Consider the following 26632-nt stretch of genomic DNA (forward strand, 5'->3'; position numbering starts at 1 on the left):
AATCTTGTTAGTGTCCATTCTGTAAATATTTTCATTCAGATGAAAGTGGTAAGACAAATTTACTTGAAAAAAAAAAAAAAAGATCCATTTAGAAAGTAGTTTCTATGCATCCCTTGGCTTTATCTCAGCATTTTACAAAATCTAGAGCTCACCGTGTATGCCAACAGCTGTAATTCTGGAGCTGCTAGCTTACATCCAGTGCGAAGGCATGGCTTTGCTACCTCCAGGAGACGTACGTGCCTTCACTTAAATGGTATTAATAGAAACCATTCAACTAGGATAGTTCTAGTTCTGTTTTTAAAAATTAGGATGTAAAAAAAAAAAAAAATTAGGATGTAATAATGCCTAAACCGGATGCTGTATTAACAAAGGTTAACGCTGAATTCTAGAATCCTTCCAAAGTAAGAAATTGTTCTTTCATCTATCACAAACACAAATTTAAGCATATATTCCCAAAATTTAACAGTTCACCAATGGGATTAAGAGACTGGATTTAGGGGCGTCTGGATGGCTCAATCAGCACAACATGTGACTCTTAATCTTGGGGTCATGCGTTCAAGTCCCACAGTGGGCTCTGAGCTTACTTTAAAAAATAAAATAAAATATAAAAAAAAGAGACTGGATTTAGAACCAATGTGGTTTGAATTGTAGCTGTGCCGACTAAGTGCTGCGGGAGCCGTGGCCACGTCATGCAGGATTTCCAGCCTCACCCCTAAGAAGATCAGTGTGAGAATTACCATCCAACTGTGGAAAAGTGCAAACACCAAAGACTTAATACACGATAAAGATAATCACAATGACTAGTATTAATATTTGATTACTTTTATTGCGAAGAAAACAGGACCTGTTGGCTGTTTCATAATCTGCCATAGAACACATTTCTACTTTTCAGTCTTGTTGTTCATTTTACTAACGACCACTGAGAGCTTTTTTGGTTGGATTTTAAATCAGGATAGGCTGTACCCTTGCCTACCAGCCACTGCAGTGTGAGAAATTCGGAGGGCCTCAAAGTGTGGTCCCCAAACCTCCAAAATCAGCATCACGTGGGAGGCTGTAAGAAATGCAAATTCTCAGGCTCCCCCAAGAATTCCATATCCAGAACCAGAAATTTTAGAACCAAGGAACAGCAGTGTGTGTCTCCACGAATCCTCCAAGGGGTCTTAAGCACACTTGGTTTGAGAGCAGCTAAAGGAGATGTAGTCCTGGACCAATAACACTAACATGTGGCCCTCTGATGGCCTCCCTGGGATTGAAAGAACCTCCTGAGGGAGGCTCCTTATGCCCCTCGCCTTCCCAGGTGCTCCGGGGAGACAACACCAGACTCCCTGCACCTTCTCACTCAGCCTGACGCAGAAGGAAGGCAACCAAGGCCAGCCAGCAGGGAAACCTGGTACTAGGGGACCCAACCTCAGCCATTCCTACTGGCCTAACAATCCCAGTGGTCAGAATCACAGAGGACAACTCAGAGCCCCCCTGGAGGAGAACGTGTTCACACCAGCTCACCCACAAAAGCCGCTCTGAACATATGTCCACACAAAAATACATCCATGAGCGTTCACAGCGGCACTGTTGCCAACAGCCCCCGGGGGGGGGGGGGGGGGGAGGACCAAATGTCCATCAACTGGCAAATGGATAAACAAAATGTGGCCTATCCTTATGATGGATACTGATGGCCCACAAAAAGTAATGATGCACCAATACACACTACAATGTGATGAACCCTGAAAACATCTCAGTGAAAAGAGCCATCCACAAAGGGCCACATAGTACATGATTCCACTTGCATGGCATGGTCAGAAGAGGCAGCCAGCAAAGAGATGAGCGTCTGCCCTGGGTTTGAAGGAGGGGTGGGGAGGTATGGGTTTTTTTTCTTGAGAGACAAAAATATTTTAAAATTAGGTTGTGCTAGGGATGCCTGGGGACCTTAGCAGTGGAGCATCTGCCTTTGGCTCAGGGCATGATCCCAGGGTCCTGGGATTGAGTCTCACATTGGGCTCCCTGCATGGAGCCTGCTTCTGCCCCTGCCTGTGTCTCTGCCTCTCTCTCTCTCTCTCTCTCTCTCTCTCTCTCTCTCATGAATAAATAAATAAAATATCTAAAAAATAAAATAAAACGAGGTTGTGCTAATGACTGTACACCTCTATGAACACAGGGATAAAAACAATGAATTGGGGGATCCCTGGGTGGCTTGGCGGTTTGGCGCCTGCCTTTGGCCCAGGGCGTGATCCTGGAGTCCCAGGATCGAGTCCCGCGTCAGGCTCCCAGCATGGAGCCTGCTTCTCCCTCTGCCTGTGTCTCTGCCTCTCTCTCTCTCTCTACGTCTATCATGAATGAATGAATGAATGAATAAATAAATAAATCTTTAAAAAAATAATGAATTGTATAGTTTTTTTCAACTGTACACTTTAAATGGGTAAATTGCATAGTATACGAATTATATTTCAAAAAAGCAGTTTCTTAAATAAAACAAACCTTTCCTGCCAAACCCTTTCTCAGAGCTGTCCAGCTCACACAAGCAGGCCATAGGGTAGAAGGGCACAGCTGCGAGGAGGGCCTGGAGGAAGATGAGGGACACAGGTACCTAAGGTGCCATATTTAAGGAGATCCTTATTCTCAGGGTCTGGACTTACGGGACCCTGAAAGTGAGCACCTCTTTTAATTTTGCATGCAGGACACCTGCTTGCCTGACCCCAGTCCTGCCCGGATTCTGAGGCTGCTTCATGTTCGAATATATCTACAGATTGTAGTCTCCTAAAAATATCTTCAGACTACTTAACCATTCCCTTGCTTTATAAGTTTCAATAGCTCTCTATGACCTACAGATTAAGGTTCAAAGGTGACAAATCAAGATCTTCTATGCGCTTTAAGCCTGCAGACACAACTTCACAGGCTCTGGAGTTCAATTAGCCCTAAGCCTACGAACTAGAGTGCTCTAAGCAGGGATTCACTCCCAGGGCCTCCAGTGCCCAGCACCCGCCCTCTGCTCCTGCAGCCTTCCCACCAAGCAGAGAGGCTGAGATGGTTTCTTTGTCTCACCAACAACCTTGGCTCCAGCGTTTGCACAAAGTGTTAAGGACAGGGTGTTTTACTGTGGATGGTTTATTAGGAAAAGCTCAGGCACCTGGGCAGTTCAGTTGGGTAAGCGTCTGCCTTGGGCTCAGGTCATGATCCTGGGGTCCTAAGATCAAGCCCCACATTGGGCTCCCTGCTCGGCAGGGAACCTGCTTCTTCCTCCCCCTGCCACTCTCCCTGCTTGCACTCTCTTTCTGTCAAATCAGTAAGTAAAATCTTAAAAAAAAAAAAAAAAAAAAAAAAGGAAAAGCTCAATCAATGCTAACTTAACAACTGTTATCATGCACAAAATTAGCAAACTAAGGTAAAATCTTGCCATTCACTATGCTTCCCAAAGTCTGTAATGGTGGGCCAAGAACCACAATAAAGGGGGGAAAATCTAGGAGGTTGAAACTACAGAAATCCATGAACAATCATTTCTGGCTTGCGATATTTATCTTGAACCTGGTCTTTATTCACCACAGGAGAGCAAAGTTACATGGAGAGTAAATTAAGAACAATTTTAAAAAGCCATGCAACTGGCAATCAGAGACCTTTTTCTTTTCCTTTCGTATTTTACCCATACCCTAGAACCCTGTAGAATAAGAAAAAAGCACATCTCAATTTCAGAAGGTAGCTCTCCATTCAAATAAGCTGGAAATGAACAAGGGAGATACATACTGCAACAAAAACAAGTCCAAAAACAAAATCACAGGGGGAAAAAGAAGGGATTTCTGAGATTGGAAAAGAATGCAGGACCATCAAGACAGAGGGAACAACATTGCCACCAAGTGGTGACGGTGCCTCAAGTCACCCTCTGACATCTAGACCAAAGATCTCAGCTGGGACAGCAATCGAATGCCTTGTGGGATGGGTGTGTGCACGCATGTGTGTTTTGTTTTTTTTAAAGAATTCATGCCTGGGCCCCATCCCCACCCAACTGACTCGGTGAGGCAAGATGCAGAGGGGCAGGTGCACCTGTATTTAAAATCTCCTTCTTCTGTGACTTTGGTGCACAGGGAAAGCTAAGAACCAGGGATCAAAACAAAAGGTCATACAGATGTCACCATGATGCTTATATTTTCAGTAAAGTTTCACTTGCAGTCCTCCTGCTTATATGATCCATTAAAATTTCCTGACGGTATATAAATTATTTAAAATTTGGCTATGTGCAACACAAGCCAATCCTAGCTCTCCCGACAGTTTTTACATTTTTGGCAATATAAAGTAATCACGATAAAGATTAAGATTCTGTTCCTTGGTCTTGCCATTGGTATTAACATCTAATACCTAACCCAACAGGTCAGGCTTCAGCTGATCAAAAATTAGACACAGCTATACTCACAACACAAAACCCTTTGAATGTTAGTTTCGCTGGACTATTTGCTTACAGTGTGTTTCAAATCAATAAATCTCTAGATTTTCTTTTTTCTTTTAAACAGGACATATAAAGTCTGAACGCTTCAATTGTTGGTGAGATCTCTAATTTAAAACACTTCAATGAAAGTTATCAGACGAACGCTAAAATTGTTCCTTGGCACACGGGGTAGATAAAAGGATGCTCCCCCTTTCCAGAGCCAGGAGTTACCTAAAAACTTATTTCTCTAACAACAAAGGATCATCTTTTGTATGATGCACTAGGAGGCAAAACTGTGGAGTGTTCCCACCAAGTACCCGTCACAAGTTTCTTTGTGCATTCTGCAGGCCTGACAACGAGCTCAGAGCCCCTGTGCCCTGGGGGCCACCCAAGATACAAAGCTCCCCCCCTCAAAATAAGGCAGCAGGAAAGAGGCAGAGCACCACATGCTTGGTTTCATTTGGCACACTACCAAATTTGTCTTACCCCTCTGTTTATCCTCACGTTTACCACTGCATTTTCCCCACCAAACTCTTGCCTTCTCTAGGAAGCACCAACCTTCTCAAAAAATGTCACCAGTGACCTAGATTTCTTGGAGGTCTGAGACACCCGGTGCCTCCTTGGGTTATTGTTATCCGCAGTGATGCACAGCAGCAGAAAGAGGCACAGGAGTCCCATTCTAGGTCTAGAAGGTCTGGGCTGGGGGGCACCTGGGTGACTTAGTGGCTGAGCATCTATCTGCCTTTGGCTCAGGTCGTGATCCTGGGGTCCTGGGATCGAGTCTCGCATCGGGCTCCCCATAGGGAATCTGCTTCTCCCTCTGCCTATGTCTCTGCCTCTCTGTGTCTCTCATGAATAAATAAATAAAATCTTAAAAAAAAAAAAAAAAAGGAAGGTCTGGACTGGATTTATCGTGGTTGCTTGTTTTAAGCCCTTGCTACTCATAGTGTACCAGCAGCATCAGCATTACCAGACAGTTTATCAGAAAGGGAGACCCTCTGGACTAGACCAGAACCTGTCTCTGTACAAGCTCCCCAGAGGACTCTAAACACACGAACATTCGAGACCACAGCCACTCAATGCACAGAGGCATTTGCGTCTTCACCTGCGAGATGGGAGCACCTGCCCTGGCTTCACCTTCAGTATAGTCCTATGGTCGGATCAACAGTGGGAAGGCTCTAAAAATGGGAAGGCTGCGATCCAGACCCCAGCACGACCACCCGCTCAGAACAACGATCTCTGCACTCAGCCCATGCCCTACAACCCTCAGCAGCTTCGCCCTGGGACAGACTGAACTGCACCCCATGATACCATGTCTGTGGAGTTGATAGCTTACTTAGCGTCTCACAAACTCCTCACCAAAGAACCCAGAACACGTAGGAGACAGAATGCATTTTCCTGGGGTTTCTGGGACAGTAGCCATAAGTGATCACCACAAACTTAAAAAGCATCACTGAAGACTTTTGTTTTAAATTGAAGCAACCACGCAGCTGTCTGTATTCTATTTTATGATCTGTGTTTGTTTTATTGCAAAAACATGCGCCTTGCCAAGTCTGCAAGTACAACCTGGTGATTCCCCTACTTACAGATTCCCTTCCATTCCCTCCAATGGCATACACCTGCCCTGCCCCTCTGAAGTTCAGGATGGAAACAATTCCTCCTGGACTTTTGCTAAAGTCAAACAGGGATTCCTACAAGAAACCAACTGGTCTCTGTTGAATTAAAAAAAAAAAAAAAACAAACAGTCTGGGATTTGGGAACGTCTGCGCTGGTCCTACTAGACATATGTGAGTAAATTTCTAAATAGAAATTAACTGCCTGTCTTCTTCAGAAGGCTCTCCAGAACATAAAATTCAGATTCCTGCCACTTAATTATTTCAGAGATTCTGTATATAGAGAGTCACACTCCCCTGGATAAACAACAGGCTAATTTTATGGGAGACATCTGCCCGGTTCTATGACCACCTCTGTCCACACGCCCTTTGTACTTTCCTCATCCTGCACTATAATTAGAGCCACGCTCCTCACTAACACTCTTCTCTCCGGGTTTGAGTCCATCTGTTAAAAAAAAAAAAAAAATGAGGACACCAGAGTTACAGGAAATTCTATTTCTCTTTCACTTATATCCTTAACACTCGTGCAAACAGCATGGCTTTTAAAGTACTGGTGGTTTTATTAGTATTTTCTAGGTGGGATGACATGGGTGGGACGGCACAAATACCGGCCTCGCTTTTTAGGCTGGAAAAAAAAGGCCAAAAAGTTTCCCGTCTGTTTAGCTTAAAGTTTGCACTGCCGGAACAGAAATGCCAAATGGTCAGAGGCAGCCACGCTGAGCATCTGAGACACTTGACAAGGCACGATTCAGGGTTCCCTGCAAGCACACTTTCACTTCCACTGTGCCCAAGGCAGAGCACCAGCTCCCTGAAGCCACCCGCTGCAGCGCAGCCGCCAGGGCAAGGAGGGAACAGAGGCCACCAGCCACCTCCAGCGGCACACAGCCCTCCGGAGACCGTCTGGCCAAAAACACGGAGCTCAGGGCTCTAACATGTCTGAGGACCTGGAGGTGTCTCAGCTGCAGGGAGACACAGAGAGCTGCAGTGGGGGCCAGGTGGCCCCAGGGCACAGTGGAAGGTGGGGGCATCTCTGCGCCTACGGGTGGGGAGCAGACAGTGGCAGGGGATGAAGATGCTGATTTGGGAGAGGAATATTCACAGATACTAAGAAACCTCTCTCCCTCCCCTGCACACGCCACTCCTGATGTGGACATGGAGGGAGAGACGGCTAACCAAAGGGGAGTCCATACATTAAAATACTAGGAAACGGGGCGCCTGGGCGGCTCAGTCGGCTAAGCGTCTGCCTTCAGCTTAGGTTATGATCCCGGGGTCCTGGGATCGAGCCCTTCATCCAGCTCCCTGCTTGGCGGGGAGCCCGCTTCTTCCTCTGCCTGTCGCTCCCCCTGCTTATGCTCTTTCCTTCTCTCGCTGATAAACACATAAAGTCTTTAAAATAAATAAAATACTCAGAAACGTGTGGGTGCCTGGCTGACAGGGATACTTGTGGGGCTCCAGGGCAGGTGCTGGCAGGGACCCTCGTGTGGGAAGGGGCTCCTGAATCAGCAGCACACCCGGGAGGTAATGCTGTGCATCTCTGGCAACAGCCAGCCTTGTGTAGTGTTCACAGCATCAGCTTCTGAGCACAGATCCGTGAGCTCCAGGCCTGCCTGGGTCACCCACTAGCTCTCTGGTTTGGGGAAAGTGATTTAAGCTATTCCAAGCCTCTGCTCCCTCATCTGTGAAATGGATATCATAAAAATGCCAACCTTCATAAGGCTGACTGGGAATTAAATAACTCCTATAAAGCACCCGCCACAGATAATGGCATAAGTGATTATTATTATACCAATTCAGAGTTCTAAATGTCATAATTCTCTCTCTTCTCTCTCTCTCTCATTCAGAGTACCCACATTATACCCCCCCTCAAAATCATACAACATTTAATTCTAAAAGAAAAAAAGCATGAAGGACATGTTCCTATAGAGGAGGAAGAGAGAGGGAATTAAGAAATCACTAATGAGCACATAATAAGTTTGTAAAAATCTGAGCAGTTTATTTGCCTTCCTTGAGAAGTCATCAAGCATGTAATGACTGGAGAAACCGATGAGAGCGATCATGAATAAGTAAATACTACAGCACATTATAAGGAGATAAGTGCTATAGGAAGTCAGGATAAGGAGATTAGGAATGTCTGGTGGTAGGAGCAGAGGGTCCAATCTGAAACAGAGTGGCCAGGAGAGGACTCCTTGAAAAGGTGATTTCAAGCAATGATCTGAAGCAGGTGAGGAGGTTAACCAGGAGGTTATCAGGGAACAGCATTCCAGGCAGAGAGAACAGCCCATGCAAAGGCCTCAGGGCATGTGTGGCAAGAGTGAGGGACCCCAGCAGAAGCCTCCACCAGAGAAAACAGGTGGGCAAGGATCGTGATGTCACCTAGCGCTGCATGGGGGTCTCTTGGGATACCTTCCTGCAGGAGGTGGTGAGAATCAACAGTAGCTCAATAATTGGGGCCGGAAGAGTGATGATTATGGACTAGGCAGGGCAGGAGCAGTGCCCCTGCAGAGCTCTGCTGTGTCAAGTACTTCAAGGCACAGAGGTATGGCTCGCAACTCTACGCTGCTCTCTTCAACGTCCTGGTCATCAGTATCAAGCTTCAAAGCCATCCCACAAGGACTGGCCAAAACCGATGCTCTAGCGCTTCCCAGGTACAAGGTGCTTGGGGAAACAGCTTTTTTAAAAAGAAAGCCTTTTCGAGGGCGCCTAGAAGTCATTCTGATTTTTAAATAACAGTTAACACACGCCCCAAAGGACAAGATATCCTAAGAGCCAGGAATGTGAGTTAACCACTTAAAGCAGAAACAGATGATGAAGGTATGAAGAATACAATGGAGAGGCCACTCCGTGGGAGGAGGAGGTACACGGGAGGGCCAGGGACGGGGGAACACCGTGTGGGTGCAGGGCTCCCCCGGCAAGGGACCATGTGTGCTCAGAAGACAGGACCTGGGCTTACCCGGAGGAGGGTGAAGCAATGAGGGCAGCTGGGCTGGGGAGGAGCTTTAAGGGGAGCAGTGGTTTCCAGGCCCTCCTGCCATCTGAAGAACGGGAAGTAGAAGTATGTTCAGACCAGAGAGGCACCACGGGATGGGATGACAGGGAGCAGGATTTGGCTCAATCCAAGAGATTCACTGGAAAATTCACAACTGCTGTAAGATGGGACAGGCTGCTTCCCACAGTCATCCCTGGCCCTTGCGATGCACCCAACCAGCGCACTTCGAGTTTTGAACCCATTATCGGTGCACGTTTAAATACATTACATACATCTCCACGCGGCGGTCTCCGCAACCACCGTGCAAATATGGGGCACTACTGTTAAGCCTCGAAACCCCACCTCTGGTGTTAACTGCCGTCCTGTAGTTTCAGCCACAAATCACAGCTCGCCTCCTCCTCCTGGGCCCCGCTCTGGTTCCTTCCCCTTCTGCTCCACCTGCCCCACCTGCTAACAAGGCCCCCCTGGGGCCTGAGAGGAAGAGCCCTCTGCAGCAGGCAGGCCGCCCCACTGTGGCAGGGGAAGGAGGAGGAGGAGGCACGGCCGGCCACGGCCACCCAGCTCAGGATGGCAGGGAGAGAAATCAGAGCCCCTGCCACTCAGCACCGCAGCTCCCCGAGGGGCTCCAGGCAGCAGAACAGTGCCCCTGTGTGGGGGGGCTGAGGTGTGGTGGGCCCGGAGCACCAGGGAGAGGGAACTTTACACTGGAAACCTTCAGCTCACTGATTTTCTAATCTCTTCTGAATTCTGAAAGCTTTTCAATAAAATACCAGTAGAAATCTCATGCTCTTATCTCAGTGTGGCAACGAGCATAATTAATCCTCTATCATACGAGAGGGAGAAGTTTCAACAGCTTGTCCCAGTTCACAGCTCCTAAAGGGAAAAGCTGGAATTATTTTTAAGATTTTTATCTACTGGGATCCCTGGGTGGCGCAGCGGTTTAGCGCCTACCGTTGGCCCAGGGCGCGATCCTGGAGACCCGGGATCGAATCCCACGTCAGGCTTCCGGTGCATGGAGCCTGCTTCTCCTCTGCCTGTGTCTCTGCCCCTCTCTCTCTCTCTCTCTCTCTCTGTGACTATCATAAATAAATAAAAATTAAAAAAAAAAAAAAGATTTTTATCTACTATTCATGAGAGACACACAGGGAGAGGCACAGAGACACAGGCAGAGGGAGAAGTGGGCTCCTCGTGGGGAGCCTGATGTGGGACTCGATCCCAGGACCCCGAGATCACAACCTGAGCTGAAGTCAAATGCTCAACCACTGAGCCACCCAGGCGCCGCAGAAAAGCTGGAATTTAAATGCAGCCACTCTGCTCCAGCCTTCGGAAGAGGTCCCTAAATGAGCTCTGAACCTCATCCCCAAGTTCACCTTCATGGCTGCTCCAGACCCTCCCATACTGAGGCCACCTCTCCGCTTCCCATCTGTATGTGTGCAAGTGACCCTGGGGGCCCTGTCGGGTAGACTTTCAGATACTCCTGAGTACCGTTTCCAGTGGGGCAGATGCAAAACACCACATGTTCTATTCTCAGGGCCTGACAGCCCACGCTGCCCAGGCTTCGGGGTACTGGGGGTGATCTGCTCCATGCTCTAGGGCAACGACCCATCATCCCATCTCATTCACTGCAAACTTTCACCCAACAGCATTGCCTAACCCAGAATTCACCAAGGAACCCTGTCAACTGCAAACACCATAACAAGAACTCAGCATGGGGTTAGCTATCTGTTTCTTATAGAATTTCCAGACTAAACCAATTAAAAACAGAAGCTTCCAAAAAGAAAGGTGGACACACGCCATGGCGCCCACGCTTCTACCTGCTGGGCCACACGAGGTCACATTCTCTCATGCTGCTCACGGTGCGTTCTACTGGCCCATTTTATCTTGGGGTTCTCCAGGGAGGCAAACATTTGCCAGGACTGACCAACCTTCTGACTCTGGTCCCTCAGACACCGACTTGCAGACACCAGTGTCCACCTGGGCACTCACCACACTTCCTACTCAGGCACAGAGCAGCCCTGGGGTTGCTCACTGCACTTCCTCAGCCATCAGTGCTCCCACAAAGAGTACAGTCTCCCAGGCTGGGGTTTTCCACAGCCGCCAGTCCAGCAGACCCCTTTGGCTTAGAAGATTAGGAAGGTAGGAACTGGGTCATACCATCTGGCTGCTGGACATTACCAGAAGATCTACAAAAATGAAAATGAAGTCTTTAAAACTAAACTTTCTAAATGGATACACACTGAAATAACAACTTAATGACTTAAGGAAAAAAAAAAAAAGCTCACTACATTTATAAACCCATCTTTCCCGTGTTCTTTACTTGTTCCTTCCTGCTGAGGAACAACCATAGAAGAAGCTTAACACCAGTGTTCTGACCTCAATAATGGTTAACAAAAATAACTGTATTGCTTTACATTGGATAGGTCTTTAGGTTTCCAAAGTACTTTGGCATTTATAATTTAATGTAATTCCACGAGATAGGAAGGGCCAGGATTCACTATAACTGTTTTATGACTCAAAGTAAGTAAAGTTATATGATTCATATCGCAAAGCCAGCTGAACCCAAACCAGGCTCTTGTTTAATTTGGCAGAGGATGCATTTTTTCAATTAAATAATAAAGAGAGCTCTGGGGTAGGGAGGGGGAAAGAGAGGGGGAGAGAGAGGGAGAGAGAGAGAGAGAGAAGCTGGAAAGGGGCAGAAGGTGAGGAGCACAAGGAAGGTACAAACACACAGATCGTACTCTGCAAACTCTCCAGGTAGCCCGTGCTGCTGCTTAACATATGCACAGAAGTATTTCGAGGGACAAAAATGAATCTGTGCTACATGCAACTTGAGGAACTCAAGAACTCTTTGAAAGTCTACTATTGTTGCTTTGCCTTTTTTAAAGAAAAAAATTGTTTTCTGATTAAAGAGCATAAGAAAGGGATGCCTGGGTGGCTCAGTGGTTGAGTGTCTGCCTTCAGCTCAGGGTGTGATCCTAGAGTCCTGGGATCGAGTCCCACATGGGGCTCCCTGCATGGGGCCTGCTTCTCCTCCCTCTGCCTGTGTCTCTGCCTCTCTCTCTCTCTCTCTCATGAGTAAATAAATAAAATCTTTAAAACTAAAAAAATAAAAAATTTTAAAAATAAAGAGCATTAAGGAAAAGAAATGCTTACTGCTAAAAATTTAGGGTATCACCGGGCAGAGAAAAATCTTAAGCTTAGAACTACATGTAAACTCATTAGTTACATTGTGACTCAACACAGGAAGGCCCGGACACAGACTTCTGGGAGACACAAGCAGGATGAGAGGGCACAGGGCGGTCTTCCTGTGACACCACACTGAGGGAAGGCAACCGACGAGGGAGGGGACATTGAGTGGAACGAGAGCAGAGCGCAGGAACCAAGGAGCACCCCCGCCACCACGCTGCGCCACCGTAGTGTGTAAACCTAAAACCTATGCTCAGATTGCAGGGGTGATGAAGACACGCTTGGGAACACAGTGGAAGGGAGGGAGCCAGTGGGGGCATCGGTGGAGCCACTCCACAATCCCACATGCGCAGGGACGGGGGTCCACAAAGACTCGGCAGAGGCACTATTTTTCACGCGAGGTGCTGCAAGCTGCTGAGTTCTCTTACACATGTCCCTGGAATTTGAGGATCCTCTGGAAACAGCGACAGGCATGGTCACTGGAGCTTCCTACCAAGGGAGCTTTGAAATCAGGGGATGATTTTGACCTGAAATCTGGTTTCATCTTGCCCTTCACCAAACTGCACGGCTGTTACTCCTGCCGGAATCTACGAGTCTCACTTCCAGAGTGTACGGTACCTTCATATCTGCTGGGAGACTCGCACGCTTTCTGCGGGGTTGCCACACGGAGGAATATCTGCTGCCTCCATGAGTGTCTCCGTGTCTTCACGGGAGTCCCATTGGCATCTCCAAGGTGCTCAGCTTTGGAGTCAAAGTCCCTGAAAGCACAGAATGATGGATTTATGAGCGGCAGGGAGATACCCCTCGACTTTGTGTTTTTACACAAAACGCTACGTTATCAATTATGTTTGTATAAGAGAACACAGTTAGATCATCATGAAACCTGAATCAAGCCCACAGTGGCTCAGCACTCCTCAGGGGCCTGCCTTCTTACAGGATGCTTTTCTTGAAAAGCACGAGATCACACGCCCTTAATTTATTTCCATTGTAAAAGATATTAAGAAATATGCTCCACACATCACACTAGCTTCCAACTGGACCTTCCTTGGCACCACTTCAGAAAAGAGAAACTGTCTGAAAGGGGCAATGGCACCAGGGCCACCATCTCCCCTAGTCCATGTGTGGGAATAATTTCTCAGCATTGGTCTATATCTCTGCAGACGGCCCCCAAAATGAAAAAAGTTAGATTACGCAGAGTCATCGAGGCAATAATTACATGGTCACTTGCTGATGACATCAATTTTAACATTTATATTTTTTAAACTACAAAACAAAGTGTATTTATCAACACATATCATATAGTCTGGTCAGTGATCTTCCTATTCACAGGATAACTTGGGGAAGGCCTTGTGATTTACACCCACGTACACACAACTAAATGATCACCTTAACTCACAGGTCAGACATCCCAACTTATTTACCACCACCACATCTGCTACCACTTAGAGAACACGTTAAGATTTCCTTGAATCTTCTGAAAACACCACATTAATAAACTACTCCTAGGCAAAATTAGAGAACAGGATGATGTTTTTAAAGCAACATTCAGTAAGAAGGTGTAAAAAGGAAGATACAATCGATTTAGCTAAAATTATTTTTTGAGTGTCAAAAAAATTGGCTGAAAAATCCCTGTGTATCAATAATTTAACACTTCTACCCAGACTTGATATATCTAAATTAAACCCTACCTTTTCGTGTTCATAAAGTCAGAGGTGTTATTTTCATCTACAGGAGCCAGAAATTTTAGAAAATTTGGCACAGAGGAAGAAGAATGAAGTTTTTTCCGCAGGGCATTACGGTAGGAGATGCTGAGAGTTTGGTTGAGAAGAGAGTTTAGGATAAAAGAAATACAAACATAAAAAGTATAAAATATAAGCTTTAAAATAAACACTTAAGTTCTCATGCTAAGAAAATTAAACCAGGTGAGAAATTTAAAAGTTTACAAATGAGATTTAACCTCTGTATTCAGTAAACAAAATTCTATTTTAAGTGAATGGAATCAATGAAATAATTCAAAAACCATTCAGTTATGCAACATAATAAGCTCTAGTGATCTGCTGTGCAACATCGTGCCTGTAGTTAACAATCGTGTGCTGTGCACTTTAAAAAAGTGTTAAGAGTGCAGATCTCACGTTACGCATTCTTGCCAGAAAATAAAAACATAACAAGAAAATCAGTCCATCTTCCAAAATGACTTTCACTTTCAAAATGGAAAAAAATAATTTTCCTGAATTCATGAGAAAATTTCTGATTTGGCCCATAGCACAGTGTAAATGGACAAACACAATTTTTGTTAAAAAACTGTGTACATGTGACTGTGCACACACATGTGTGTGCACACACCGGACAGAGATAGGGGAAAGTAAATATATAAGAGGCGGCTTGACATCAAGACCTGACGATAGTAATTAATCGATAGTAAAATTAATCAATAGTAAATCAAGTCAGTTCAGATGATAGACTGAAAACAGTAAAACCAAAATCAGACAAGCACGCAAACACACGCACAAGCGGTGGCCCTGGGTCCTCTCCCGCCATGCAGCATATCATCTCTGTGCAAGATGAAGACAAACGACACTGAACTTGCCGTGTGAGTGTGCTCACCTCTTCGGCACAGCATTCCCACTTTGTTCTCCACTTGAGCTATGTTTTAGGTACTTAAAAAAATTTGGCGAGGAGGCGGAGGGGTTAAGACGAGGTGGAGGAGCAGGAGCTGAAGACTGACCTGAGCAACTTTTAGGCTCGCCCACAGGTGGATGATGCACACTAAATAGCAATTAGAGAGAAGGCAGGGCGATTAGCGGGAAGAGGAGGGGACCCGTGGGGGACCCGAAGTGGATCGCAGAGGGGGGATTCCAGGGGGGTCAAGGAGGACACAGGCAAGAATGGGCTAGGCTGCCGGTGTCCGCTTGAACACCAGCTGTCACAGAGCCAGAGGACTGCTCTTCTCTTCTGTATCCACTGTCTCACTGGTAAAGGTAGTTTTCAGTTAAAAAAAAAAAAAAAAAAGTACTGCGAAAAGTCATTCTTGACCATTTCTGACACATGTATGCACCCCATAGTACTTGTTCCTCTCTTCCCCTTTTAGAAACTGACAGCAATTTCCTTTTTGTTTCTCACTGAAACCAAAAGCAAAGGAAAGTATAACAAAATCCATGGTTTTTAAGATACATTGCTCTTTAAAATGAACAATAACCTGCCTTGAATTCAAGGTCTCATTTCTTTTGCATAAATGAGGGAAAAAATGAACAATAACCTGCCTTGAATTCAAGGTCTCATTTCTTTTGCATAAACGAGGAGCAGGAAGCAAAACGGGTATGAGAGACGGGGAGGCGGCTCCTTCCAGCGTCCCCTCCCCTCTGTCCAGCACGACCCACTAGGAAGCTGCATTCCTGGCAAGAAGGGAAATGTACTGTCAGGGATACACCTTTCCTACCACCTCTGCTCGTGTGAAACTGAAGGCCTAGCCAGAGAACTGGGAACCTCTAGACAGGAATGTGTCCACGATCACTGAAAATGCCAGAAACAGAGGGCTGGGGACACAGCAGAGAGGCAAAAAAAAGAAGGAATGGGCATACAGGGTTTTAAGAACACGACAAGAACCCTATAAACCCTCAAATTATTTCTGTCTAAGATGTCACATATTAAATACCAGCTTCTGGCATGCGTCCTGCTTTGGGATCAGAGTTATGCAGCTGAATTCTTGAAAACCATCATGATTTTCAATGGCTGACTGGAAATGAAGCTGAGGGGCTCTGTTACATATGGTTTCATTTCTTCACCCAAAACACTTCCAACACCTCCATACAGACTCGGCATTACACGTGCATGAGCCCCCTGATGCTCGTACGTGCAAGGCCAGCAGCAACTCTACACAGGTGCGGCCCTTATCCAGATTTAGGAAGTGAGGGATCTTAAGAGATTTTTAAAGTTATTGATAACTCTGTGACCGTCTATAGTCTCTGATGTTTAGGGTCAAATGAATTGCCAAGGGACCCCAGAAGGAACCAGGAGACCTGCCTCTCTGCTGCTTACCCATCTCTACAACCAGGAAATTCCAACGGCTCATCCGAGCCAAATTATTAAACTTCGTAAATCTGGTTAGCAGACACTAAGAGTTCTCACACTGAAGGAAATTTTAGAAAACACCTATTCGATTCTGCTACACAGAGAAGCTAAGCAGATGTGCCCAGGTCACAACCAGCTCAGGACAGAGCGAGGACCAGAACCCAAGGCTGTGCAGCCAGCAGAGGCACCCACGTTGCCTCTCACGCGCATCATGCGATGCGTTCATGAACTGAAGGCCGCATCTCCACCCCACCACTTAAAGAATCCGGGTTTCCAGATGAGGACTCACCTGCCCACCCCCTCTGCTACTTGTCCTCAGAGCTCCTGCCTCTCACGCTGCTTGAGCAGTGATTACTACCCAATTAGAGGGTCATTTCTGCTCCATTTTACCTGCTTCCTCCTGACACTTGCACTTGCTACTTGAGCACGTAACAAGGGTCCCTCACATCACAGAGTCCCCATGGGAGGAAGGTGCGGGAGGCAGGTGTCAGCTCTGTAAGCCCCCAGTAGAACCTGGCTCAAGTTTCTCTCTCACCCAACAAACACGCCTGATTAACAACAGATATGCCCCAGCTATTTATACAACAAAATCACATTTCTTAAACAAATCTTACTTTTGGTCATGAGGCGTCTCTGTGCTCACTGAGTGATACCTCATAAGTTTCCTTTGGGAGACACCTGGAGACCCCCGAGCTGGCTCCGGAGGCTCCTGGGACTCCACAGGGACATGACTCAGGGTGTTCGCGCGCCTTCGGAAGCTCTGCTGGGGCGACAGTGGGGCAGGCTCTTCCGCGGGATGGCTCTCCGAGTCACTGGACAGGTCATCTGAGGAGCCGAGGAGCCTGAAGGAGCTCTCAGAGGCGGGCAAGGCCTCTTTTTCACACACAGATGGCTCCTGGTGGCAGAGGGACAGCAGGTCAGGCATATCACGGGGAATCTCAGTGGCAGGAAACACATCTGACTGTAACACCATCTAGAGGCCACCAACAAATATAAGGAAACGAAGGCCCACTAAGTGCCTGCTTATCAGAGACCAAGTGCTAGACTACTGCACAAATGGGGAAACCTGCCCAAATCCAAGTGGAAGGACTTAGCTGTTGTAAGTGAAGCCGCAAATAACCCCTTCTCTCTGTAAAAGACTCTACTGTGCTTTTAAGTAGCACGCAGGGTCTCTTTGAACTTGTCTGCGCAGATCAAGAAGTTCTTTATCTTGCTGAGTGCGTTCATACCTGTTCTGCCCACATGCTTAAGACTCTCTGATGTTGTTCTAATGTTAAAATTTAACTTGGTGATCCCAGAGGTTAAAAACTAATATTCTTAGAATAGGACGAATCTCTCTTTAGGCACTCACTGCCACGGCTCAGAGCAAATCACTTAACTTCTCTCTGTACCCCAATTTTCTCAACTATAAAAGGGTAGAGTGAAAACTTATTTCATTAGGTCTCAAGAATTAGGCAAGGGAATACGAGTGAAAGTGCACTGTAAAATGTTATACAAGTATAAGTTATTGCATCAGGTACTCAAGGAATCTACTGAGTGGGTAATGCCAACATTTGTTGAGAATCATGGCAATACTTTAATACTACAGGTTTTCAGGATGCATACTTTTTCAAAGTAAGCAATCCTATGTTTAGCACTGTGCCCAGGACGTAGCTGGTGGCCAATATATTCTTTTCCAATCAAAAAATATAAAATAAGGGGGGGGGCACAAATCAGCTAGCCCCTGAAGAAATTGCTAAAAGGGATAAATTAATCAACATGGAAAGAGTAAAACGAAATGAATGTATCTAATTATGGACTGAAGAATCTAAATTGTGTTCACCTGATACACAGTTGAGTGCCTTTCAGATGATAGGTATTAAGGATTTTAATTTTTAGAAATGTATTTATCGAGGGGAGAGAGATTATATACATTTAATTGTGAAGGAATTAGATCGGAAAAATTTAATTCCCAACATGCTACAAAATATTAATTACCTTTATTTTTTTAATTTTTTAAATTAATTACCTTTAAACATAGATGGAATATTTCATTCTTCAAAACTCTGTAGTTCTAATGATCCTTTTAAGGATTTAGAATTTTGTCTAAGACAATATATCACAGCAAACAATTTCCACTATGCAAACCTGTTTATCCCAACTCTTACTAACTTCTCTCCAAATTACATGAAATTACTGATCCTTTGAAGCTAAGGATCAGTTAGCTAAAAGGGCCACTTGGATGTTTCTCAACAATTAGATGATCAGTGTATTGGCAGAGATCCAATTACATAAACTAGCTTATTTTTGAAACAGTTTCTCAATCTCAGCATAAAAAAGATGTAAAGAAGTACACACACAGATACTCCCATACACAATACAAACAGGTAGCTTCTGAAAGTTGCATTTCTCTTAGGATCACCCTAGAAATTTAAGCTATATGCATATTCCTAGATCTGTGCTTTGAAGAATTCAAAACAATAAGACTTCCTAGAAAAGTCACTTGAGTGACATGAACTTCTTCATAGTATCTTCTTGTAATGATCTGGAAAATCTCTTCCCCATCCATTTCCACAGGTGTAATGCTTATCCTTTAAAATCTAATTCAAGGGCAGCCCCGGTGGCTTGGCGGTTTAGCGCCGCCTTCAGACCAGGGTGTGGTCCTGGGGACCTGGGATCGAGTCCCACATCAGATTCCCTGCATGGAGCCTGCTTCTCCCTCTGCCTGTGTCTCTGCCTTTCTGTTTCTCTCTGTGTCTCTCATGAATAAATAAAATCTTTAAAAATAAATTTTAAAAATAAAATAAAATCTAATTCAAAAGCATCACTGCCCCCACTCCCATACTTTCTCTGGTTCTACTGATCGAAAATAACTACCCTTCCCCTTGCTCCTGGGACAGCTAAGTTACCACCTTCTCTTATTCTAAGCTCTCAGGGCTCCCTCTACACTCTGATGCTGGTGTTATTTGAGCATCTGTCACCTCCCAGGTAAGTTCCTAAGGGCAGGGGCTTTGTTCCACTCATCTGTGTATCGCAGATTAACCATACTATTTCCAAACTTAAAACTAAACTGTGGGGTAGAAGCCAGCATGTAATGGATGTAGGTCAGATGATGCTCCATCCCACTAGATTTTAACTCAGAAAATCATATTTAGAAGTCTGGTGTTTAGAGCCTCACTCCCCAGAGGGAGTCCACAAATTTGCAGCATCGACACCACCTTGGAGCTTGTCAGAGATGTGGCATTTCAGGCTCCACCCCAGGCCCACTGAACCAGAATCTGTATTTTCGCCAGAAACCCACTAAAGGTGCAACTGAGAACGTGGTAAGCACACTTCTAAAGCAGTGTTTCGCAAGCAGTAGGTCGCAGGTGGTAGTATCAATTTCAATTTCCATGGACATTTTTAAAATCAAAAAGAACCAAAGAAAACAATATGTACCCCAGGTTCTTTGCAATAAATATTGTTTTGTGAGATTTTAATTCTGGATGCAAAGTGTGTACGTATGTGTGTTTATGAATCATTCCGCAATGTTAAATGAGTGTCTTGCTGTTGACTATGGTCTAAAAACTTTGAAAGCCACATCCTCAGGAGGAAACTCAGAACTTGAGTTCTATGGTCAGGAGCTGGCCTCCACATCCCTTCCCTCTCTCTTGCATCTGGAGGAGCTTTGGTAACAGAAGGAAAGCTGTCCTCCCTAGTGCAAACCCCAGATCCATTTTTTGGTGGTTAAAAAAAGCTGAAGATGCTTAAGTGCCCTAGAAAGCAAGAAATTTAAACAAGGACACACGCAGGTTTGGTACCTAAGAGAACCATTGGCTTGTTCATGATTACAAAGCTGTAAAAAGAAAAAAAAAAAAAAAAAAAAAAGCTGTGCTTGCTGACAGACCCAAAGGGTGAAGCTTGATTATCTATTTATAAAAACAGTAATATTTAATTATAATCCCAGAGGCAGCCAAAATGTAAAAGTACATTCAGAGATTCAAATTGCGGGATCCCTGGGTGGCTCAGAGGTTTAGCGCCTGCCTTCAGCCCAGGGCGTGATCCTGGAGTCCTGAGATCCAGTCCCATATCAGGCTCCCTGCATGGAGCCTGCTTCTCCCTCTGCCTGTGTCTCTGCCTCTCTCTCTCTCTGTCTCTCATGAATAAATAAAATCTTAAAAAAAAAAAAAAAACAAGTTGCAAACTTCATGGAATTCATAAACTCACTTTTGAGGTTTTCCCAATTTCAATTTTTTTCAATTATTTTTAATATTGGGCAAGAAGTCCATTGATTGCTTTGTGATAAAGTACCTCTTAGTGGTCTAAAATTGTGATCTTGCTTCTTTACTTATCAAATGGCCACCTGCTTTATTATGTGAAACTCTTAAGTTACAGAACTGCAAGACCAGCCCTCCCCCTGCACCAAGAAGTCTGCAAGCACCAAACTTTTCATGATGTAAGATACAGGGCTTCCTGTAATCCTTCTGTAGGCTCTGTAGGCAGCAGATGAGCACAACCCATTTGCTGATTTCTTCAGGGAGTCACAGAAAGGGAAATGTGCTTACTTTGCTCATATTACTTAAAGTGCTAGACATGGAGCTGTCCAGATCCAGGCTGGCGGAATGTTCTTGGAGGCCTCTGGCTTTATTACCCTACAAAAGAGAAGCAGTCAAGTTATGATCCCTTAGGCTTGTGCAAAGGCATCAGGTAGAGGCAGCTTGGTCTATTTAAACAATCTCAGGAAAAATGCATCTACTGAGAAAAGCTGCTGAGCGCATATGTGCATTAAGATAATCAACATTTTGGTTTTGTTTTTTGTTTTAATAGCACAGCAACCTAAATGTTCCCGAACACCTTGTGGATTAGTCATTTGGCAGGGATGGCGGAAGGAAGAAGAGGCAATCTGTGAAGAAAAGAAAGCACTAAAGCAAACACACTCAGCACCTCTCTCCCCTGAGTCCCAAGCTGTCACAACACACCAGCTGTAGGACACTCAGACAACATTCTATCTGTTCGGGAGCTCTCAAAGGTGGCCACCTGGCTTTGCAAATGGATTGTTTTTAATTTTAAGGATGTTGCAAAATTCTGAGAAAAACCGTCAAACAAAATAAAATTTAACTAGAACATTATTGGTTCAGATGGAGTGTTTCATGAAATCAAAAACAAAAAACAAAAACAAAAACAAAAACACCTCTGTAAGATACTGCAAGCTCCAGAAAGGTGTGACACCTTGAAAGAAAACCAAGCTCTGATTTCTCAGGAGTGCCACCACAGGTTATCTATACCCCTGGGGTGGGGAGCACACAGCACGTAATTTCTTAAGGAACTCCCAGATTGGGGTATATGTTTACTTCGCTCTTCCTATATAGAGCTGCAGTCTGCAAACCTGTCTATAAAGGGCCAGATAAATCTCTTAGGCTTTGTGGGCCATATGGTGTCTGTGGCAACTACTCAACTCTGCACAAAAGAACTAAGAATATAGATAAATGAATGCATATGGCTCTGTTTCCAAAACTTTATTTACAAAAACAGGAGGTAGGTGGCATCTGACCTGAGAGCCACAGTTCACTGACCCGCCACAGAGTTCCAGACTCGTACCAGCAGTGGCTGACAGTTAATGGTTTTTTAAGCTGTGCCTGGTGGCACTCAGGGGGATGTGACCCACACTTTACTACGTCTAATCTGTTCTCTTCACAGAGACTGGCCAATGAATAACATCCTTTTGGGAAACAAAAAATACCATGCTATATAAGAAAATTTCTTTTAACCTAACTCAAGTTAAAAACTGAAAAAAAAAAAAAAAAAAAAACTGAAACGTAGGTAACATTGCTTTAAGACTGAGAGGACATTAAAAAGGTTTTTACCCCTCTATACTTTATAACACACACTGATGGCACAAAAGCAAAGAAATGAGGGTGTCTGGTTGGCTCAGTTGGAAGAGCATGCAACTCATCTCAGGTTCATGAGTTTGAGCCCCACGTTGAACACAGAGGGTACTTAAACTTTTTTAAATAAGGGCATAGAATTAAATCGTATGTCCTCTTAAAAAGTGATTTTAACTTAGATTAGGAGAAATTATGCTACTTACCCGGGATAAGATACTTTCTAAAGACTCTGTTAAAGATCTCTTTGCTTTGTTTTTCAGCATATCTAGCCTAAATCGAGTGGCACTAGGTGGCAACTCACTTCCAATATTCTCTGCTGCAATCTGTGAGGTCTAAAAAGTGAAACAATGCAAAGTTAGGTAAGTCACTTACACCTTCCTTCCTTCCTTCTTTTTCTTTTTAAAGATTTTACTTATTTATTAGATAGAGAGAGAGAGAGAGAGAGGCAGAGACACAGGCAGAGGGAGAAGCAGGCTCCATGCAGGGAGCCCGACATGGGACTTGAACCCGGGTCTCCAGGATCACGCCCTGGGCTGATGGCAGCGCTAAACTGCTAAGCCACCAGGGCTGCCCTCTTCCTTCCTTCTTAAAGGAATGATAAATGATACATCTTTTTGACCCCAGGCCATTATTCTGATCCTCTGACCACACTTCATCTGCTCCTCGATGGCATGGCTACAAGTCGAGGAAAGTCTGCCTCAAAGAGTTGCTCCAACTGCTCCAAATGAAACAAGGAAATGTGCTTGGAAACCAATCAGTTAACAGAGCTGGAGGGCTTGGACTCTGTGCTCGGATCAGAGAGGTGTCACTCACTAACTGGCCCTAAACAAGTTACTTCCTCTGTCAACTCAGACTCACCTCAAGATCTAATCATAACCCTGTGCTGAGATTGAAACAGGTAAATCATGTAAAGCACTGAGCAGAGCTTCTCATACCAAGGTGGCCAGTATTAGCTCTTCAAAGTAAAGAATAACTTACCTTTGGGGGAGTTTCTGAGGCTGAAACAAATAATCAACTGAAGAATCCACTCCATAACCCTAAATTAATACCTTCTTTGCTTTCTATGGAGCTCTGTTGTCTCCATGTCTTCCTCTCTCCCTCCTACTGCCTCCACCACCCCTTCCCTCTGCACCCACGCTTGTCCCCCTCACTGACCCCAACAGGAAGCTGCCAACACAATGGCGTTTGGATGCCAACCATGAAATGAGGTTTACTGTTATTCGTTAACAAAGAGGTATGTTTAAAAAAAGAAAAAAACCTCTGGAGTAAACTGCTTCTTACTTCTATGGATTCTTGCCTGATTGCTTCCTGCTGGACAAAGTTTTTTTTTTTTTTTTTTAAGAAAAACACAAACAAGCACATCCACTAATACTCTAAATTCAGACTATTCTGTTACACATTTCAAGTATACAGAAAAGTGTACAGACCAATTTGACATATGCATCTGCACCATTCCCACTCCCCAACCCCCCAGCTTTGGCCAAGTGAACACGAACATGTTGAGAGCAGTGAGAAGCGCGGGCTCTGGAGCCCATGCCTAGGTGAGGTGTTTCTCTGCGGCTCCCTAGCTCTGTGGCCTTGGAGAGGTCATTATGGGCCTTTCAGTTCCTCCACCTGCAGGCTGAGAACACAGAGCACTTCTGAGCTTCAGATGAATTAACACACATTAAAGCACTCAGAATATACCTGACACTCAGTATAACATGAGTGATCGTGATTCTTAGCTACTCTGTTTCCTATGTCTAATGGAAAACTTTACAGACATCTTTGATGCCTACTAGAACCACTCTCCATTTCCCAGCTGCACAAATAACCCACTCCTGAATTTGATATTTGTCAACTGGTATTTTGTACCTTTACATTTACGTATGTATCCGTAAACCATATATGGTGGTTTACACGTAGATGAAACTTCAAATGAATGTATCATCCTATACATACTCTCCCATAAATACCTTTTGCCTTCCAATGTTGTTTTTGAGACTTATCTATGGTGACAAATGTTCTTTGATTCACTCGCTTTAATTACAGTGTAGTTACAATGTAGTAGCTCACTGTATGACAACATAATTTGTACACATTCCTGTGGTTAAACATCGATTCCTTTTTGCTTTTACAAAGGAGACTACACTAATCTCTCCAGAACATAGCTCCTTATCACACGTGTGAAGGTTTCTGCAAGGTAAATAACCAGAACTATCCTTGCTTAGTCACAAGATCTATGTGTCTTCATATGTACCAGATACTGTCAAATTTTCCTCCTCTAAATGGTACTAACTCATAGTCCCAGTATCAGTAAACGGGAGTTCACCTTTATCTGGTATGGTCGGATTTTTCAATTTCTGCCAATTTGATGGGTATAGATGGTCTCTTAATTTGTCTTTCCCTAATTCCCATCTGATTATGCTTTTAAATTTTATTTTGTTATTTGCTGGTCAAAGATACTATGTCTTCTTTGAAATTGATGAAATCCTAATTCATCAATGAATGTCATACATGTTGCAAGGCATGAAAGAGAGAGAAATGGTTCTGATAAGAGCTACCTTTGGCTTCATGCAGTCATCAGAGTTTTACTTCCGTGAGAATTAGAATATGCATTAAGAGAATGGTGACCAGCTTAGAAATTCCTTTAAGGGAGACTGTCATTTATCTTTGTGTTTTCATAGAGTATACTGAGCATGTTCTGCATACTTCACTCTCACTTGTTGAAGAATGAATGAATGAGCAATGATCACTGGGCAGGCCCATGGGAAACACATACCTGAAGCGAGACTCACCCAACGGATATTGACTCAGTGCCTACTATGCACCATGCACCATGGGCAAGAGCCTTACTCATTGCAATTGGTCCTGTGTAATCATTTACCAAATATCAGGGCCTATCCAGACTTGCAAAAGACTCCAGAGCAAAGGGAAGGATCCACATAGGTCCTTGGGGGTCTGCCCTTGACTTGCCACCAGTTCTCTCCCAAAGTTAAAAAGCTGTGGGCCTGCTTCCAAACTCTACCAAAGTTTCCATCAAGAAGCAGCATTTTGAATGGATTGTTTTGATATATAAAGAAAACACTGGCTAGAAGACCAAGTACACAGTAGAAAGTATATACAACTGCACTTTTCCTTTTTTTTTTAAACCAGGCCTAAGCAATAAAAAAATAAATAAATAAATAAACCAGGCCTAAGAATGTCTGTACACTTAGCTCAGTATTTTCTCCCCCTTCTTCTACCACCTAACAAGACACTTTCCCAGGTCTATCACCACAATTCTAATACAATTTGAAAATAATTCATGTTTAGAAAATACATTCCTTATTTAAAATAAGCATCTAGAGGTTTCTCCTTTGAAGATGATGCTGGTTCTTGGATAAGTTTCCAAATTGGGGCCCTTGAGCAAATCTCACCAGTCATCAATCACATTGCCCATCCCATGACGGACAGGTGAACTCTACACATGGAAATCTGGAGCCAAGTTTGAAATTATGTGGCTACCCTGAAGTATCCAGGTCAGAACCACCATCCCTTGGTGCCACGGCATACCCACTAGCAGTCCTATTCGGAACAACTAGCACCCACAAGTTGTGGAGGTGTCCATCAGAAGGAGGATAAAGAAAAACTATGGTCCTGGCACACGAGAATAAAAAGGAACAAACTAGTGATCCATGCAATGCCACATATGAGGAGCAGAAACATCAGGCTAATGAAGGAACAAGAACTAAGAGACTACATGTTGTGTGAATCTGTCTGCAGAAGTTCTAAAACAGGCAAAATTAATGCATGGTATAAATAATCAAAACTGTGGTTGCCTCGGGGAGGGGCAGTGAGGACTAGCAAAGACGTACCGGGGTACATTCTGGCGTGGAGGAAGCTCTCTCCCTTGATGGGAGCGTGGGCTGCCTGAATGTATGAAGTCCTCAAAACTCAAGATGTAGTGCACTCAGATCTGTGCAACTTACAGGATGTAAATCTCAAAAAGAAATTGTGAACAAATATTGAACTACAGCTAATTACATGCACATTAAAGAGTGCTGGTATCAGACATTTACTTTAAAAGTCATCAAAAAGAAGGTGAAACAAGAGTTGAAACAAGCAGTAGTAGAGTAGTTATAGAACATTAAATTTTGGAGCAGCCCGGGTGGCTCAGCGGTTTAGCGCCTGCCTTCAGCCCAGGGCGTGATCCTGGAGACCTGGGATCGAGTCCCACATCGGGCTCCCTGCACGGAGCTTGCTTCTCCCTCTGCCTGTATCTCTGTCTCTCTCATGAAAAAATAAATAAAATCTAAATAAATTTATTTATCTATTTATTTTGTTAAGTATGCTCCTAAAAGGCATAATGATTAAGACAGTGCCCTTGGACCTGAGACACATTGGCTCTGCCATTCCCTAACATGCTGCTTGACCTCTGTTCCCCATGTCCTCGTCTCTAACAACAGAATTATACCACCTGCCTCATAAAAGTTGTAGAGGAGCACCTGAGTGGCTCAGTAATTGAGCCTCTGCCTTCTGCTCAGGGCATTATCCTGGGGTCCTGGGA

General features: G+C 44.6%; 1 protein-coding gene across 7 annotated transcripts in view; it reads right to left on the reverse strand.

Moving 5' to 3' along the window:
• TBC1D1 (TBC1 domain family member 1) overlaps positions 1-26632 on the reverse strand; it is a 238078-nt gene that overhangs the window by 71210 nt on the left and 140236 nt on the right. For 4 of the 7 annotated variants that reach the window (XM_072807642.1, XM_072807672.1, XM_072807680.1 and 1 more), the window contains 6 exons: positions 22308-22436; positions 20785-20871; positions 16876-17156; positions 14798-14959; positions 13882-14001; positions 12812-12951 (listed from right to left, as the gene is read on the reverse strand). In XM_072807642.1, the coding sequence (XP_072663743.1) occupies positions 12812-12951; positions 13882-14001; positions 14798-14959; positions 16876-17156; positions 20785-20871; positions 22308-22436 (919 nt within the window). The remainder of the gene's footprint in view (positions 1-12811; positions 12952-13881; positions 14002-14797; positions 14960-16875; positions 17157-20784; positions 20872-22307; positions 22437-26632) is intronic. The other 3 variants (XM_072807663.1, XM_072807691.1, XM_072807653.1) reach the window with 2 other exon arrangements.

The sequence above is a fragment of the Canis lupus genome, chromosome 2 (assembly GCF_048164855.1).
Source record: "Canis lupus baileyi chromosome 2, mCanLup2.hap1, whole genome shotgun sequence".
Taxonomy (NCBI): domain Eukaryota; kingdom Metazoa; phylum Chordata; class Mammalia; order Carnivora; family Canidae; genus Canis; species Canis lupus.